This window comes from Artemia sp. Qi Xiang Cuo, chromosome 11 (assembly GCF_049724085.1).
Source record: "Artemia sp. Qi Xiang Cuo chromosome 11, ASM4972408v1, whole genome shotgun sequence".
In the NCBI taxonomy this organism is placed as follows: domain Eukaryota; kingdom Metazoa; phylum Arthropoda; class Branchiopoda; order Anostraca; family Artemiidae; genus Artemia; species Artemia sp. Qi Xiang Cuo.
In genome coordinates this window covers 343,293-363,336 of record NC_142804.1, presented here as the reverse complement: position 1 = coordinate 363,336, position 20,044 = coordinate 343,293, and the positions used below count along the sequence as shown (strand labels likewise).

The 20,044-nt window shown below is 39.0% G+C and overlaps 1 protein-coding gene across 1 annotated transcript in view; it reads right to left on the bottom strand.

Annotated features, from left to right (window-relative positions):
• Nucleotides 1-20,044, bottom strand: part of LOC148946507 (uncharacterized) — a 304,047-nt gene that overhangs the window by 196,776 nt on the left and 87,227 nt on the right. The window contains exon 4 of the mRNA XM_089097124.1: nucleotides 8,343-8,815. Within this exon, the coding sequence (XP_088953250.1) occupies nucleotides 8,343-8,815 (473 nt within the window). The remainder of the gene's footprint in view (nucleotides 1-8,342; nucleotides 8,816-20,044) is intronic.

Here is a 20,044-nt window from a genome sequence, read left to right as displayed (position 1 = left end):
TTTCCCCAAACACATCCAATCAAAATTTTGAGATAGCCATTTTGTTCAACGTAGTGGATTTCCAGATAGATATTATGTTTTTGACAAAGACACTACCCCCACAGTCCTCAGGGCAAGGGTTGTAAGTTATGCACTGGGGGCATATAAGGTTTGTAAGGTTTTTATAGTAAGCTTTGTCGTTGAAACTTCAAAAAGGGCTCATTCGATTAGAAATTCAAAGGGCTAGTGCCCTTTTTAATAGTCAAAAGTGATTGAAGGGCAACTAACCCCCCTCTCAAGCCCACCTTTTCCCCAAACACATCCAATCAAAATTTTGAGATAGCCATTTTGTTCAACGTAGTTGGAAGTTTGAGGATGACAAGCCTCAGGACAAGGGTTGTAAGTTGTGCCCTGGGGGCTTATAAGGTTTTTACAGAAAGCGTTGTAGTAGAAACTTCGAAAAGGCCTCATTCGATTGAAAATTCGAATGGCTAGTGCCCTATTTAACAGTCAAACGTGATTGGAATGCGACTAACACCCCTTCCACGCCCACCATTTGGCCAAACACCCGATTCAAAATTTTGAGATAGCCATTTTGTTCAACACAGTTGAAAGTTCTGGAAATTATATCTTTGAGCAGGACACTCCCCAAGAGTCTTCAGGGCAAGGGTTATAAGTTATGCCCTTGGGGGCATATAAGGTTTTTATCAAAAACTTTGTCGTAGGAACTTGAAAATGGGCTCATTCGATTGGAAATTCAAAGGGCTAGTGCCCTTTTTAATAGTCGAAAGTAATTTGAGGGCAACTAACCCCTCTCTCACGCCCACCTTTTCCCCAAAAACATCCAATAAATTTTTTTAAATGGCCATTTTGTTCAACGTGGTTGAAAGTTTTGGAAATTAGGTCTTTAAGGATGACAACTCCCCCCCCCCCCCCAGAGCCCTCAGGGAAAGGTTTGCGAGTTATGCCCTGGGGGCATATAAGGTTCTTATAGAAAGCGTTGTCGTAAAAACTTCAAAAAGGGCTCATTTAATTGGAAAGTTAAATGGCTAGCGCCCTTTTCAATAGTCGAAAATGATTGGAAGGCAACTAACCCCCCTCTCAAGCCCACCTTTTCCCCAAACACATCCACTCAAAATTTTGAGATAGCCATTTTGTTCAACGTAGTTGGAAGTTTGAGGATGACAAGCCTCAGGACAAGGGTTGTAAGTTGTGCCCTGGGGGCTTATAAGGTTTTTACAGAAAGCGTTGTAGTAGAAACTTCGAAAAGGCCTCATTCGATTGAAAATTCGAATGGCTAGTGCCCTATTTAACAGTCAAACGTGATTGGAATTCGACTAACACCCCTTCCACGCCCACCATTTGGCCAAACACCCGATTCAAAATTTTGAGATAACCATTTTTTTCAACACAGTTGAAAGTTCTGGAAATTATATCTTTGAGCAGGACACTCCCCCCAGAGTCTTCAGGGCAAGCGTTATAATTTATGTCCTGGGGGCATATAAGGTTTTTATCAAAAGCTTTGTCGTAGGAACTTGAAAATGGGCTCATTCGATTGGAAATTCAAAGGGCTAGTGCCCTTTTTAATAGTCGAAAGTAATTTGAGGGCAACTAACCCCTCTCTCACGCCCACCTTTTCCCCAAAAACATCCAATAAAATTTTTTTAAATGGCCATTTTGTTCAAAGTAGTTGAAAGTTTTAGAGATTATGTCTTTAAGGATGACAACTCCCCCCTCCAGAGCCCTCAGGGAAAGGTTTGCGAGTTATGCCCTGGGGGCATATAAGGTTCTTATAGAAAGCGTTGTCGTAAAAACTTCAAAAATGGCTCATTCGATTGGAAATTGAAAGGGCTACTGCCCTTTTTAATAGTCAAAAGTGATTGGAGAGCAACTAACCGCCCTCTCACGCCCACCATTTCCCCAAACAATCAAAATTTTGAGATATCCATTTTGTTCAACGTAGTTGAAAGTTCTGGAAATTAGGTCTTTGAGAATAATAGCCCCCCCCCCACATCTCTCAGGGCAAGGGTTTTAAGTTATACCCTGGTTAATGGTTAATACAAGGTTTTTATAGAAAGCAATGCTGTAGAAACTTCAAAAAGGGCTCATCGATTGGAAAGTGAAATGGCTAGTGCCCTTTTTAATAGTCGAAAGTGATTGGAGAGCAACTAACCCCCTCTCACGCCCACCATTTCCCCAAACAATCAAAATTTTGAGATATCCATTTTGTTCAACGTAGTTTAAAATTCTGGAAATTAGGTCATTGAGGATGATAACCCCAACAGGGCCCTCAGGGCAAGGGTTGTAAGTTATGCCTTGGGGGCATATAAGGTTCTTATAGAAAATTTTTTCGTAGAAACTACAAAAAGAGTTCATTTAATTGAAAACTGAAAGGTCTAGTGCCGTTTTTAAAAACTAAAAGTGATTGGAATGCGACTAACACCCCTTCCACGCCCACCATTTGGCCAAACACCCGATTCAAAGTTTTGAGATAGCCATTTTGTTCAACGCAGTTGAAAGTTCTGGAAATCATATCTTTGAGCAGGACACTCCCCCCAGAGTCTTCAGGACAAGGGTTATAAGTTATGCCCTGGGGGCCATATAAGGTTTTTATAAAAAATTTTGTCGTAGAAACTTGAAAATGGGCTCATTCGATTGGAAATTCAAAGGGCTAGTGCCCTTGGTAGTTGAAAGTTTCGGAAAGTAGGTCTTTAAGGATGACACCCCCCCCCCTCCAGAGCCATCAGGGAAAGGTTTGCGAGTTATACCCTGGGGCATATAAGGTTTTCATTGAAAGCGATGTCGTAGAAACTTCAAAAAGAGCTCATTCGATTGAAAAGTGAAATGGCTAGTGCTCTTTTTAGTGGTTAAGAGGGATTAAAGAGCGACTAACCCCCCTGTCACGCCCACCATTTCCCTAAACACATGCAATCAAAATTTTGAGATATCCATTTTGTTCAACGTAGTTGAAATTTGTGGAAATTAGGTATTTTAGAATAAAACCCCCCCCCCCCCCCCAGAGCTCTCAGGGCAAGGGTTGTAAGTTATGCCCTGGGGGCATACAAGGTTTTTATAGAAAGCGATGTTGTACAAAACTTCAAAAAGGTCTCATCTGATTGGAAAGTGAAATGGCTAGTGCCCTTTTTAATAGTCAAAAGTGATTGGAGAGCAACTAACCCCCTCTCACGCCCACTATTACCCCAAACAATCAAAATTTTGAGATATCTATTTTATCCATCGTAGTTGAAAGTTCTGGAAATTAGGTCTTTGAGGATGACAACCCCCATAGAACCCTCAGGGCGAGGGTTGTAAATTATGCCCTGGGGGCATATAAGGTTCTTATAGAAAATTTTGTCGTAGAAACTTCAAAAAGGGCTCATTTGATTGGAAATTGAAAGGTCTACTACCCTTGTTAATAGTCGAAAGTCAATGGAGAGCAACTAACCCACCTCTGACACCAACCATTTCCCCAAACACATTCAATCAAAGTTTAGAGATAGCCATTTTGTTCAACGTAGTTGAAAGTTCCGGAAATTATGGTTTTGAGGATGACAAAACCCCCAGAGCCCCAGGTTGTAAGTTATGCCCTGGGGCATATAAGGTTTTTATAGATAGAGCTGTCTTAAAACTTCAAAAAATGCTCATTCAATTGCAAATTGAGAGGGCTATTGCCCTTTTAAATAGTCGAAAGTGATTTGAGGGTAACTAACCCTCCTCTCACGCCCACCACCCAAAAACATCCAATTAAAACTTTCAGATAGCCATTTTTTCAACGTAGTTGAAAGTTCTGGAAATTAGGTCTTTGATGATGACTCTCCCCCTAGAGCCCTCAGGGCTAAGGTTGTAAGTTATGCACTGGGGACATATAAGGTTTTTATAGAAAGCTTTGTCGTAGAAACCTGAAAAAGGGCTCATTCGATTGGAAATTCAAAGGGCTAGTGCCCCTTTTAATAGTCGAAAATGATTGGAGGGCTACTATCCCCCCTCTCACGCCCACTACTTTCCCAAACACAGCGAATCAAAATTTTGAGATAGCCATTTTGTGCAACGTAGTTGAAAGTTCTGGATATTAGGTCTTTGAGGATGACAACCCCTCAAAGCCCTCAAGGCTAAGGTTGTAAGTTATGCCCTGGGGGCAGATAATGTTTTTGTAGAAAGCATTGTAAAAATTTCAAAAAGGGTTCATTTGATTGTAAATTCAAAGAGCTATTGCCCTTTTTAATAGTCGAAAGCATTCAGAGAGAGAATCCCTTCCCCACACTCATCATTTCCCCAAATATTTCTGATCAAAATTTTGATATGGCCATTTTGTTCAACGTAGTCAGGGTTGCCACCGTCAGTAGGATTTTACTAGATCTAGTAAAAAAAATCTAGTAAATTTAGAGGATCTAGTAAATTTCCCAAAATCTAGTAAAAATGATTTGTAGCAAACGAAACTTTTTTTTATTTTCCATGAATTCAGGGAAAAAAATTATCGTAAACATATGACAATTTACAATTTTTGCTTGTGTGTTTTACAATTTTGCTTGTCTGTCTCAGAAACAGACAAGCAGTCACTTATTTTCATAAACAGACATTTCACTTTCGGCGTCTAAAGGTCGACAAAATCAGCTTTCTGTGTATCAATTCTTACCAACTAAAAATGAAGCTATAATGACACTTGGATTTCTGATGATTGGGAATCTATTGGAATAAAAAACGAAGCCAACCACCCAAGGTGATTAGGTGAATCTCCTCAGTTCGAAAATTTTATTGAGAAAAAAGGAGCATGCTGAGAGAAATTTAAAGTAAGTAGAAATGTAACATTATATATATATATATATATATATATATATATATATATATATATATATATATATATATATATATATATATATATATATATATATATATATATATATATATATATATATATATATATATATATATATATATATATATATATATATATATATATATATATATATATATATATATATATATAAAAAGGATTATTGAACTTATAGGTTTTAGGAATTCTCAATCATACTATGAAAACGAAAGAAAAAGGAAAAGAGAAAAAAAAGAAGGAAAAAGGAAAAAAGGTAAGGAAAATCCAACTAATTATCCTCGTGGAGCATAAATCGGTGCTTAATGGTACGCGTGTTTTTTTTTTAGCATTTAGTAAAAACAGATGCGATTTAGTAAATTTTTCCTCTCCAATTTAGTAAATTCTTCCAGGCCAGGCTGGCAACCCTGAACGTAGCTGAAAGGTCTGGAAATTAGGTCTTTGAGGATGACAATCCTCTCCCCATAGCCCTCAGGAATAGGGTCGTAAGTTATTCCCTTGGGGCATACAAGATTTTTATAGAAAATTTTGTCGCAGAAGCGTCAAAAAGGGCTCATTTGTAATGGAAATTGAGAAGAGTAGTGCCTTTTTTATTAATAGGAAGTGATCAAAAGGCAAATGCCCCCTCCACGCCCATAATTTCCCCAAACACTCCCAATAAAAATTTTGAGATAGCCATTTTGTTCAGCGTATCAGAACAATTTGAAAATTATTCCTTAGGGATAACAAAATTCTCATGCCTCAGGGTAAGGGTTGTAAGGTATGAACTGGGGACACTTAAGGATTTTATATAAAGCATGGTCATATAAACTTCGAAGGGGGCTCATTGAATCGGTAATCAGACGCTCTAGTGTTTCTTTTAAGAGTCAAAGTGATCGGACCCCCCCCCCCACAAACGCACACACAAACACACGTCGTATTGTCCCGAAATACGTCTAATAGAAACTTTGAGATAGCTGTTCTATTCAAAATGGTCTAAATATCATATAGGCTAACAATGCCTTTAATGTTGAAACAATCCCCAAAGATTAGGGGCAAGGGTCGTAAGATATACCCAGGGGGTATTTAAGGTTTTCATAAAAGGGGTGGTTGTTTACCTTTAGAAGAGGCTCAGTCTTTCTCCCTGAAAAAGACTATGTCAATATAAAACGAATAGAAAAAAAATCAACAAAATAAGTTTTTTTTAAAAAATTAAAGAACTCCATTAAACCAAAATGAAAAAAAATATAGTCAAATAATCTAACAAGAATACAACTACCACAAATCAGTATCAACAGATAAACGAAACCCAAAACAAACAGAAATTAAAGTAAATAAGAGTCAAACTCAAAACGAGCAGAAATTAATACGAGTAGGGTTCTAAACCCCAAGCTTTCTAAAAGCCAGAATATAATTTGTACTTTATTGAAAAAAATTCTTTTAAATGTTTCTACTTTTCTAACTTAAGAAATCAAAAATCAATTAAGATTTTAAAGAACAAATGTCAGCATATGTACATTAAACTGACCATACAGAATTTCTCCAGTAAATTCATTTAATTTTTTCAGCAAAGTACAGATTATATTCTGGGTTTTAGAAAGCTTGGGGTTTACAACCCTACTCATATTAATTTCCGCTCGTTTTGAGTTTGACTTTTATTTATTTTAATTTCTGTTTGTTTTGGGTTTCATTTATTTATTGATTCTGAATTTTGGTAGTTGTATTCTTGGTAAATTATTTGATTTTATTTTTGTTCATCTTGATTTAATGGAGTTCTTAACTTTTTAAAAAAAAACTTATCTGGTTGAAAAAGTTTTTTTAATTAATATAAATAAAACTAGTACAAATAAAACCAGCTAATTATGTTTCCCCGTGTTTCTAGAATTATAGAAAACTAGCGCTTTACTGAAAACACAAAATAATATAGGAGTTTTGGTACAGTAAAAACAAACTAATAAAGGACACTTTTTACAGAATAAAAATAAAATATTTTAGGATTGTTGCTTCAGTTTTTTTTTTTTTTTTGTTTAATTTGGGATCACTTCTGCACAATGGCTCAGTTCGATGACTGGCTCTCATTTTGGTTCTGAAAAGGACATGTCATGATTAGTTTTTAGACAAATTCGAAGTAAAGCCATCTTTATAGCACTACAACTACAGACTAACTTTAGAATTTGTATCAGAACTTGAAATTCTGCGTTGTATAGAAAGAAATAATCGCATTTTCAGAGTTCATAGTTTATCTTAATTGATCTTCATTTCATGTAATACTTAAGCATATTTCTTGCAAATTAAGATTCTATATTATTAACTATTGGTATTATAGTTGGCGAGACCAAAATGCTACCTTATAAATCAATCCAATATTTCTGTATATTAAAAGTTACTGATGTCACAACTGGTGTAAGAATATGAAAAGCTTTAAAGACTAGTTTATTGTTGTCTGGCTAAATACTCACTTTTGACTCCCAAATCAATATTCCTGTTTTTATGCTTGACTTCTGTGTTTTCAGTAAAGCGGTAGTTTTCTATAATCCTAGAAACATAATTAGTTGGTTTATTCGTACTAGTTTTATTGATACATATTAGATAGCCTATGAAGTAATAACTTTTGTCCGTTTTAAGTTTCAACTTCGCTCTTTACTTCCCTCGGAAAACTTTGTTTTTTTAAATTAATGTTTATACAGCAATGAGTTACTCCAAGTACGATGCCATAACATAACTATCGTAAGAAAATTGTAATATCCAAGGAGCTAGCATTTTTTTCCAATCCCTCTGATTTTTCCTAAGGGCGATGAAAATTCAAAACGACTTTTGTATCGTCTAATAAGAGCATTAGCTCGATAAAAACAAGGGGTTAATTAGAATAAGACACTGGAACATAAGGGAAGATATACTTTTTACCTTTGAAGAAAATTGCCTCCTTGAAATTTTAAGAAGCTTTTTCATTAATTCATTTGATATTTCATATAGCGAACCTTCAAACTTGTAGTCTACAAAAAAGACATGAAAATGCTGAAACTAACTACAGCGTCTATTTATCAGAGAAATGGCAACTCCCATGGGAAATCTAGATAAGCATGGGTTCACGAAAATATATTTAACAGAAATTTCAACTGCTGATATGTTTATTAATCTAAGCTGAGGAAGAAATTTGCTGAAACTACAACAAACTAGAATATAACGCATCTTAAGCTAGAGAAAATTTTAATTTTTCTGATATTTTAAGTACAAAAAGATTTGCTGGTTACTAAGCGATTGAGAAGAAGTAACTTAACAGGTAGTCTGCGTTTTCTGAAACTGAGCTATTTAAGTTAGCATCAGGGTTTCCACATTTCAATTTCAATTGTTTTTATATCAATTTTCCCTAAAATTCCTTGTCTTTTAGTCTGATTTCTTCCTTAGAAAAAAAATATTTTGCCATAGATTTCTATACAATCTACACGAAAAACATAGCGCAGAATCAAAGTGTTATTTTACTTCAAATTCCCGATACTTGATTTCACCACTGCGAGTCTTCAGACTAAATATCTTCATTCAGTACGGCTCAACTGACAGGCCTTCAACTAGGGCATCTCCCAAATGAAGCTCAGTGAAGTCGGTCATTGCCTGAGATCTCCATTCTGCGTCGGTTTTTTGAACGCAAAAATTTTCTGTTAGAACAGGAAATCTCGCAAATAGTGGCCTTAGATATTTTGGCTTCAAATTTCTTGCATTCCTTGGTTCAACCAAAGCCAAAATGCCATAAATTTCGTCGTCAAGCTTGAAAGGGTCTTTGATCTGCTTCATTAGGACTTTATAGTAGTTTCGACAAGACTGGTAAAAGAGATGAATAGCATCACTTGGCTCTTGATCATCTACGAGTTCTTGCATTGAACCGGTTGTACCTATTCCCACATATGTCTGGTTTAAAGTCAGGTGCTCACTTGAAAGGTAAGGATTCAGTTCGGTAAACAAATCAACACTGCGTATACAGTCCAGTTCCATGAAGTTAGACGCAATATCATTCACAATTTTGCTGACACTTGCCTTTAGGGAGTGAAGAAGTGGAAGCTCAGATTGAAAAACTGTGTTTAGTTCATTAGACAGGCCGAGAGAGTAGTCCATAACTTCAAGGTGTGGCTTTGACAACTTGCTTTGTAATGTCGACAAGCCTCTTTATGCAGGCCTGAGGGGACAACCAACGGGTCTGTCCTGGTGCAAGAATTGGCAGTGCTTTGCATTGAAAGAACTCCTGAAATTCGGCATATTTATCTCGCCTAAAGGCCCTCCTGGAAGTTGCCAGTAGCCCATTTTGCAGGTACTGTAAGAACACAGAAGAAACCCCTGAGCACATACTATTGAATTGTAAAATACTGGAAAGAAAACAAGTGAATCTCCTCAATTTGAAAATTAAACTAGGACTGAATTAAAACCCACTGACAGATGTAAAAACTTTAGCCCAATCTTCAAAAGATTTCTTCATACATGCTTTTAAACTGTTAATAGATCTAAACCTACAACAACATATATATAGTAGGTCAATTTATGTTGATTTTATTGAATTCGACACACCCTATTATGAGTACCTAATTTAGCTAATCTACATGTTTACATATTCATCCTTATTTCAAATACTTATAAGCAGTGTTTACAATAACGCAGTTTACTATTATAGGCCTAGTAACGTAATTTTTGCAACTAGAGAATTTACATCGCAAGGCAACATCTCTTTTAGCCGCAAGTGAATTGTTCCAAGAAGAAGCCTACGAATTTGTCACGAAAAAACAAGAAAAATTCAAAGATTGGGATACATTGTCAAGCCAACACAGAAAGAACAGGGGCAAATGATCTGATTTTCAGGACGCACGCCTCGATTGTCTACAGCATGATTGAACCTAATGTAAAAAGGTTTTAGAGTCTAGTTACAGTAGTTAGAACATGCGTTAATGCAAACTTCCATAACTACAGTAAAACAAAAACAAAAACATCATAGCCCGTCTAGGGGGGCGATCGAACCCCTCCCTCTGGATCTGCCACTGATGTCTGTAAGTTTACACCAGTCAAAGCCATTACTTAAAAATAAATACTGGGCCTAGGCTACCTAAATAATATTCCAGGGTTCAACTTTTTGAAATTCCGGCAACTACAACAACAAATGCCAGTGTTGCTACATAAGCTTTTTAAAAAACTGAGCATACACCATCTTTGAGAATTTTTCAGCCTTCTGTCTGAAAAAATCCCTACTTTACCCCAGATTTCCCGGAAAATCCTTACTTTCACCCAGATTTCCTTTCGTCCCTAGATTCAAAATAAGTCTCCCTAAAAGAAGTGATTCCTCCCTAAAATAGGGCAATCTCCCTAGAAGTGGAACCCCTGGTTAGCATTCAACATCCAAAGATTTCTACCTTAGAGATTGAAACTTAGTAGGCTACACTAGGATTATGACTTGTTTTTTTCCAAAACACGGGGTTCCATTTGATAAACTAACGGGGCGTTACCCACAATTACTGGGAAAGGCATTAACTTTTAGCAAATATCAACTTCTAACTAAGAAAAGGTGGTTTTCACCAAGCATTGCATTTAAAAAAAAATCAGAATTAAAAAATTTGTGTAATTTTTACAGCAAGATTCGGGGTGGGATCAACAACAACACTTTGCGGCTAGTCTTAGCAATTGTGAGTTTTTAAAAACATTAAAAATTGTCTTGATGAGATTAGAGGTCAACCTTCAGGTGATTATTCCTCCTAGAAGATTCAATCCATGCGGCAGCTCATCATCGAACGAAGCTGACTTGCATCACTAACAATATACATGGCCAGTTATCTGGGATGATGGCAACAATACCTTAGTTATTAGGAAATGGAAGAACATTTACATTTCTTGTTCAAATCAGGCTCCAGGCCGATCAAATCAGTAGAGATGCCTTATTGAGTCCCACGCCCACAATACCCCTTCGAATCCCGATCCGGACACTTTTTTTAAAACTCCCACGCCCACACCATATAAGGTATACGCCCACACCATATGCCTCCCTAGGGAGAACATGTGGTTAATGGGGTCAATGACCTCTTTTTTCCAAGGTCGATTTATTTGATGTTTCTATGTGTAATAACTCCGGGACGAAGGTTGCACATGCGCATTGAATTCTAACGGGAACAATGTTATTGATCTAGGACTCGAGGGGGAAGTGACTTTCCGAGAACTTGATTGCGTAATCAAAGTGTGTCAACAACAACAACATCGACCTTGACATTCGCTGAGAGCGTGCACTTACAACAACATCGACCTTGGAACACCTGTGCAGTCGACCTCAATTCACCTATCGTGAATCAATAATTCCCCTTAGAAACAACAAATTAATTTCCCTTTCTTGACAGATCAATCAATCAATGACATCATCTATCAGACTTTAAAAATTTCCGCCTAGAAACATTTCTCCAGGAATAGATCCAAGTCATTAATATCTTTTGGAGTTCGACCAAAAGAGTTGTTTCCGAGACAAAGACATTAATGACTTGGATCTATTCCTGGAGAAATGTTTCTAGGCGGAAATTTTTAAAGTCTGATAGATGATGTCATTGATTGATTGATCTGTCAAGAAAGGGAAATTAATTTGTTGTTTCTAAGGGGAATTATTGATTCACGATATGTGAATTGAGGTCGACAGCACAGGTGTTCCAAATTCCGGGTTTTTGTTGTTGTAAGTGCACGCTCTCAGCGAATGTCAAGGTCGATGTTGTTGTTGTGAAATTTAGGTCATTGACCCCATTAACCACGTGTTCTGGGGGGGGGGGGGGTTGGAGTAAAACATAGCATATATTAAATATTTAACCTAAACTAACCTAGGTACCCCCCCCTAAACCCCAAAAACACAGCTTAATATAATATACACAATGAAAACCATGCTATCATTGCCTACTCTACAGTGGTTAGCCCTAGAGGCCCATATAATGGGAAAGTACCAGTTTTTTTCTAAATTTAGGAAATGTATTTGCAAAAATTTGAATCTCATAAATTGGGGTTGAGCAAAGTTGTGAAGCTAAAAACAGTTTATTTTTTGTACTTCATTTAAACAGAAGATCTATTGTGCATAGTTTCACTTTTAAACCTATAGGTTATTTATTTATTTATTAATACCAAGATACAGTAAGCTTTAACAAGCTTGTCTTGTTATCCAAGGTCAATGCCCTTTAGTGGGAGAAGGAGTGGAGGTAGGTGCTTTAAAATACCTTCCCAGGACATACTTTAGTATTTAGACCCATCCCTGAAAGTTTCATTTTCTTAGCCAAACCCCATTCAAAGATAGCAAAAAGTAGCTAAACTAGAATTTAGCAAAGTATATTAAATTTGGATTTGGAATGCAATTCTGACAATAGAGACAACCTAAGTTTATTTCTTAGCTACCTGAATAGTCCATATATAGGCCTAAAAACATTATCCAAACTGCCATTGTAGCTGATTCAGGAATGGCAGTAATTATTTTCCTCAGCCTTGGTAGTATCATAGCCTTAAATGTTATTATGAAAAAAAAAATTGTAGAAATTAAAAAAAAGGCCTGAAACTCCTAAAAAATGACTTATCACTTTTGCTGTCATGTCATTTTTGAGGGGTTTGAAGCTCTTTTCAAAATTAGGTTCAAACCCCTCAAAAATGACATGACAGCAAAAGTGATAAGTCATTTTTTAGGAGTTTCAGGCCTTTTTTTTTATTTCTACAATTTTTTTTTTTCATAATAACATTTAAGGCTATGATACTACCAAGGCTGAGGAAAATAATTACTGCCATTCCTGAATCAGCTACAATGGCAGTTTGGATAATGTTTTTAGGCCTATATATGGACTATTCAGGTAGCTAAGAAATAAACTTAGGTTGTCTCTATTGTCAGAATTGCATTCCAAATCCAAATTTAATATACTTTGCTAAATTCTAGTTTAGCTACTTTTTGCTATCTTTGAATGGGGTTTGGCTAAGAAAATGAAACTTTCAGGGATGGGTCTAAATACTAAAGTATGTCCTGGGAAGGTATTTTAAAGCACCTACCTCCACTCCTTCTCCCACTAAAGGGCATTGACCTTGGATAACAAGACAAGCTTGTTAAAGCTTACTGTATCTTGGTATTAATAAATAAATAAATAACCTATAGGTTTAAAAGTGAAACTATGCACAATAGATCTTCTGTTTAAATGAAGTACAAAAAATAAACTGTTTTTAGCTTCACAACTTTGCTCAACCCCAATTTATGAGATTCAAATTTTTGCAAATACATTTCCTAAATTTAGAAAAAAAACTGGTACTTTCCCATTATATGGGCCTCTAGGGCTAACCACTGTAGAGTAGGCAATGATAGCATGGTTTTCATTGTGTATATTATATTAAGCTGTGTTTTTGGGGTTTAGGGGGGTACCTAGGTTAGTTTAGGTTACATATTTAATATATGCTATGTTTTACTCCAACCCCCCCCCCCCCAGAACACGTGGTTAATGGGGTCAATGACCTAAATTTCACAACAACAACATTGACCTTGACATTCGCTGAGAGCGTGCACTTACAACAACAAAAACCCGGAATTTGGAACACCTGTGCTGTCGACCTCAATTCACATATCGTGAATCAATAATTCCCCTTAGACACAACAAATTAATTTCCCTTTCTTGACAGATCAATCAATCAATGACACCATCTATCAGACTTTAAAAATTTCTGCCTAGAAACATTTCTCCAGGAATAGATCCAAGTCATTAATGTCTTTGTCTCGGAAACAACTCTTTTGGTCGAACTCCAAAAGATATTAATAACCAAAGGCCATTGAAACAATTAGGCAAGAAACATCTTAGTGATGAATTGTTTTAGCGCGCGAGAAGGTTTCCTATTAATTTGAAATGCGTTAGTGCAGAGATGCCAATAACAAAGGAACACGCTGAATTTACGTTTAAGGATAATTTGGGCGAAACTGTTTTAGACAGGTTATGGAACTATTTCGGTGAAACAGATAGAGACATTTTAAAAGAAGATTTTTGAAGAGATTTTAGAAGAGACTTTGAGTGTGTTCGTTATAATACACACGCTTCATTTGAACAGTGTTGTGAGGTCCTCTAACCCAACCCCAAAGGGTTCCGATCCTCCTACCCCAACCCCGAAGGAAGCCCCCGGTCCTCAAAGCCCCCCCAAGCTCCCAAAGGGACACCGGCGCCCCCAAAGGCCCACCCAGACCCTCAACTGTCCCCCCGGACCCTCAAAGGCCCTCCCTGTGCCCCAAAGGTCCTCCTCCGGTCCCCAAAGGCCCATCGAGCTCCCAAAGGACCAATGGGGTCCCAAAGGCCCTGTACCGGTCCCCAAATGTCCCCCAGGCATCCAAAGGCCCTCCCTGTGCCCCAAGGGCCCTCCCTGTGCCTCAAATGCCCTCCACTGGTCCTCAAAGCCCCCCAAGCTCCCCCAAGGGCCACCGGCGCCCCCCAAGGCCCACCCAGACCCCCAAAGGCCATCCCCAGGCCCCAAATGTCCCCCAGACCCCCAACTGTCCCCCCGGACCCCCAAAGGCCCTCCCTGTGCCCCAAAGGCCCTCCCCCGGCCCCCAAAGGTCCCCCCCGCTCCCAAAGGACCAACGGGGTCCCAAAGGCCCTCCACCGGTCCCCAAATGTCCCCCAGGCTCCCAAAGGCCCTCCATGTGCCCCAAAGGCCCTCCCTGTGCCCCAAAGGTCCTCCTCCGGTCCCCAAAGGCCCATCGAGCTCCCAAAGGACCAACGGGGTCCCAAAGGCCCTCCACCGGTCCCCAAATGTCCCCCAGGCACCCAAAGGCCCTCCCTGGGCCCCACAGGGCCGCCACCGGTCCCCCAAGGCCCCAAAGGCCCTCCCCCGGTCCTCAAAGGTCCCCCGGGCACCCAAAGGATCAACGGGGTCCCAAAGGCCCTCCACCGGGCCCCAAATGTCCCCCAGGCCCCCCAAGGCCCTCCCTGTGCCCCAAAGGCCCACCCAGACCCCCAAAGGCCATCCCCGGGCCCCCCCAAAGGTCCATCGAGCTCCAAAGGACCAACGGGGTCCCAAAGGCCCTCCACCGGTTCCCAAATGTCCCCCAGGCCCCCAAAGGCCCTCCCGGTGCCCAAAGGCCCTCCCTGGGCCCCAAAGGCCCTCCCCCGGCCCCCCAAGGCGCACCCCCGACCCTCAACGGCCATCCCCCGGCCCCCCCAACGCCCATTGAGGTCCCAAACGACCCACAGGGTCCCAAAGGCCCTCCACCGGTCCCCAAATGTCCCCAGGCTCCCAACTGGCCCCCCGGACCCCCAAAGGCCCTCCCCCACCCCCAAAGGTCCACCAGGCTCCCAAAGGACCAATCGGTCCTCAAGTGCCCCCCAGACCCCCCAAGGCCCACCCCGACCCCCCAATGCCATCCCCGGACCCCCAAAGCCCATCCCCCGGTCCCCAAAGGTCCCCCTGAACTCCCAAAGGACCACCGACCCTCAAGGGACCCACAGACCCTCAAAGGCTCTCCCCGAGCACCCGTCTTTCGTTGATGTGTGTTGTCTGAAACCTATGATTTGGGATGTGTAGTTTGCTACTTCAGGCTTTTCTGAGCTAAGGTTTCCTAGTATTTCGTAGGTGAATGTTGTCTGAAACCAATAGTTTGGGATGAGTAGTTTGCTATTTCAGGCTTTTATGAGCTAGGTTTCTTAGCCTTTCGTTGGTGTGTGTTGAGTGAAACTTATGATTTGGGATATGTAGTTTGCTTTTTGGACTTTTCTGAGTTGGATTTCTTAGTCTTTCATAGGTGTGTGGTGTCTGAAACCTATGATTTAGGATGTGTAGTTTGCTATTTTCGACTTTTCTGAGCTGGATTTCTTAGCCTTTCATAGGTATGAGTTGTCAGAAAATTATGATTTGGGATGTATAGTTTGCTATTTCAGGCTTTTCTGAGCTAAGGTTTTCTAGTATTTCGTAGGTGAATGTTGTCTGAAACCAATAGTTTGGGATGAATAGTTTGCTATTTTTGACTGTTCTGAGCTAGGTTTCTTATTCTTTCGTTGGTGTGTGTTGACTGAAACCTATGATTTGGGATACGTAGTTTGCTATTTTGTAATTTTCTTAGCTGTATTAATTATCCTTTCAAAGGTGTGTGTTCTCTGAAAACTATGATTTGGGATGGGTGGATTGCTACTTTCGACTTTTCTGAACTGGATTTCTTAGCCTTTCATAGGTGTTTGTTGTCTGAAACCTATAGTTTGGGATGACTAGTTTGCTATTTTTGACTTTTCTGAGCTAGCTTTCTTAGCCGTTCATAGGTGAGTGTTGTCTGAAACCTATGATTTGGGATATGTACTTTGCTATTTCCGACTTTTCATAACTGGATTTCTTAGTCTTTCGTAGGTGTGTGGTGTCTGAAACCTATGATTTGGGATGTGTGGGTTGCTATTTTTTGACTTTTCTGAGCTGGATTTCTTAGCCATTCGTAGGTGTGTGTTGTCAGAAAATTACGATTTGGGATGTGTAGTTTGCTATTTGAACTTTTCAGAGCTAGAATTCTTAGTCCATCATTGGTGTTTGTTGTCTGAAACCAATAGTTTGGGATGACTAGTTTGCTATTTCAGGCTTGTTCATTTTGAATTTCTTTCGTTGAAAAGCAAGAGTTGGAAAATTAGGGTCTTAGTCCACCAGCCTGAATGGTGGAAATCCACTAGCTCAGTATTAGGGTCCCAGGCCACCGGCCTGAATGGTGGAAATTCACGAGCTCAGAATTATGGTGTTAGTCCACCAGTATGAACGGTGGAAATTAACTAACTCAATATTGGGGTCTCAGTCCACCAACCTGAATGGTGGAAATTCACTAGCTCAGAATTAGGGTCTTAGTCCAACAGCCCGAATGGTTGAAATTCATATTAGACGACACAAAAACTTATACACACACAAAAACTTACACACACACACACACAAACTTACACATGCACAATATAAATTACATTCACACAAAAACTTACATGCACACAAAAACTTACACACACACACACACACACACACAAAACTTACACACACACACACAAAAACGAAAAATCACACACACACACACCAAAAAAAAAACACACACAAAAACTAACACACACACACACACACACAAAAAATTACACATGAACACAAAAAAAAACACAAACACACATGAAAAAAAACTGACACACACACACACCCACACACACACAAACTTACACACACAAACACGAAAACTTAAACACACACGCAAAAAATTACACACAAAAAAACTTACACACACACACACACACACAAAAAAACTAAAACAATCTCGCGAAAACTAACATAAACACAAAAACTTAAAAGAACACAATAACTTACACACACAAACACACAAAAATCAAACACACAAACACACTAAAATATACACACACACACTCAATAAATAACACACAAAAAAAAAATTACACACACACACACACACACAAAAAAACTAAAACATTAAAACACACTAAAAGAAAACAAAAAAAGCAAACAAAAATAAACAAACCAACAAAAAAAAACAAATAAAACAAAAAATAAAGACAAATAAAAAAAAAAAGAAAACAAAAACAAACAAAAAAAAAATAAAACAAGAAAACGAAAACATACACACACACAAAATAAAACTTACTCACACACTACAAAACTTACACACACACACACACAAACATACACACACACACACACAAAAAAATACACACACACACACACACACACACACACAAAAACTAAAAAATTCAAACTATAACTAACAATCAAAAAAAAAATTAAAATCACACAAAAAATTACACACACACACACACACAAAAATTACACACACACACACACACACACACTAAAACTCACACACACACGCCAAAACTTACACACACACAAAAACTTACACACACAAACACACACACACACACACACAAACTTACACATGAACACAAAAAAAACTCACACACACACGCACAAAAACTTACACACACACACACACACACACAAACTACACACACACACACACGAAAACTTACACACACACACCAAAACTTACACACACAACACACACACACACACACACACACACACACACACACACACACACAAAAACTTACACACACGCACAAAAACTTACACACACACACACAAAAACTTACACACACACACACAAAAACTAACACACACACGAAAAAAAATACACACACAAACAAAAACTTACACACACACAAAAACACAAACAAAAACTTACACATGCACACGAAAACTTACATGCACACAAAAAATTATACACACACACACACACGAAAACTAACACACACACGTAAAAACTAACACACACAAGAGCTTAGACACACACAAACTTACACACACACAAAAACTAACACACACACTCCAAAACTTACACACACACACACACAAAACTTACACACACACACACACACACACACACAAACTTACACACACAAACGAAAACATACGCACACACAAAAACTTACACACACGCACAAAAACTTACACACACACACAAACTTACACACACGCACAAAAACTTACACACACACACACACGAAAACTTATGCACACACACGAAAACTACCATATCACAGTTACATTGTCTTATTTTTTCAAATTTCATTTTAAATTTCTATCGTGAAATGCAAGAGTTGGAATATTTCAGTAGTGACTTGCTGTGCTTTACCTTCTCATAGTTACATTCTCTTGATTTTTCGAAGTTCATTTTGAATTTCTGTCATGAAATGCAAGAGTTGGAAAATTGGGGTCTTAGTCCACCAGATCAGTATTGGGGACCCAGTCCACCAGCCTGAACGGTGGAAATTCAATAGCTCAGAATTGGGGTCATAGTCCACCAGCCTGAATAGTGGAAATCCACTAGCTCAATATTGGGGTCTCAGTCCACCAGCCTGAATGGTGGAAATTCACTAGCTCAGAATTAGGGTCATAGTCCTCCAGCCTGAATGATGAAAATTCACTAGCTCAAAATAGGGGTCTTAGTCCAACAGCCTGAATAGTTGAAATTCACATTAGACGAGGTTACGTGCGCAAACACCCAGAGAGAGAGACGACTAACACACAGGGACAACAAACACAAAGAGACGACACCTAACCTTTTCGACGAGTATGGTTAGGTTAGGTTAGGCTAGATTAAGTTAGGTTAGGCTAGGTTAGCCCACGTACACTTCACTTAGGTTAGCTTAGGTTAGGTGAGAGACAGGCAAAAGTTAGGTGTATGATTAGGTTAGGTTAGATTAAGTTAGGTTAGGTTAAGTTAGGTTAGGCTAGGTTAGCCTACGTACGCGCGCGTACGTAGGCTAACCTAGCCTAACCTAACTTAACCTAACCTAACTTAATCTAACCTAACCTAATCATACACCTAACTTTTTGCCTGTCTCTCACCTAACCTAAGCTAACCTAAGTGAAGCGTACGTGGGCTAACCTAACCTAACTTAACCTAACCTAACTTAATCTAGCCTAACCTAACCTAACCATACTCGCCGGAAAAGGTTAGGTGTCGTCTCTTTGTGTGTGTGTTGTCCCTGTGTGTTAGTCGTCTCTCTCTGTGTGTGTGCGCACGTAACCTCGTCTAATGCGAATTTCAACCATTCAGGCTGGTGGACTAAGACCCCAATTCTGAGCTAGTGAATTTCCACCATTCAGGCTGGTGGACTATGACCCTAATTCTGAGCTAGTGAATTTCCACCATTCAGGCTGGTGGACTGAGACCCCAATATTGAGCTAGTGGATTTCCACTATTCAGGCTGGTGGACTATGACCCCAATTCTGAGCTAGTGAATTTCCACCGTTCAGGCTGGTGGACTGGGTCCCCAATACTGATCTGGTGGACTAAGACCCCAATTTTCCAACTCTTGCATTTCATGACAGAAATTCAAAATGAACTTCGAAAAATCAAGAGAATGTAACTATGAGAAGGTAAAGCACAGCAAGTCACTACTGAAATATTCCAACTCTTGCATTTCACGATAGAAATTTAAAATGAAATTTGAAAAATTAAGACAATGTAACTGTGATATGGTAGTTTTCGTGTGTGTGCATAAGTTTTGGTGTGTGTGTGTGTGTTAGTGTGTGTGCGTGTGTGTGTGTTTTTGTTTTTGTGTAAGTTTTTGTGGGTGTGTGTTAGTTTTTGTGTGTGCGTATGTTTTCGTGTGTGTGTGTGTGTTTGTGTGTGTGTGTGTGTGTGTGTGTAAGTTTTTGTGTGTGTGTGTGTGTGTATGTTTGTGTGTGTGTGTAAGTTTTTGTGTGTGTGTGTGTGTTTTTGTGTGT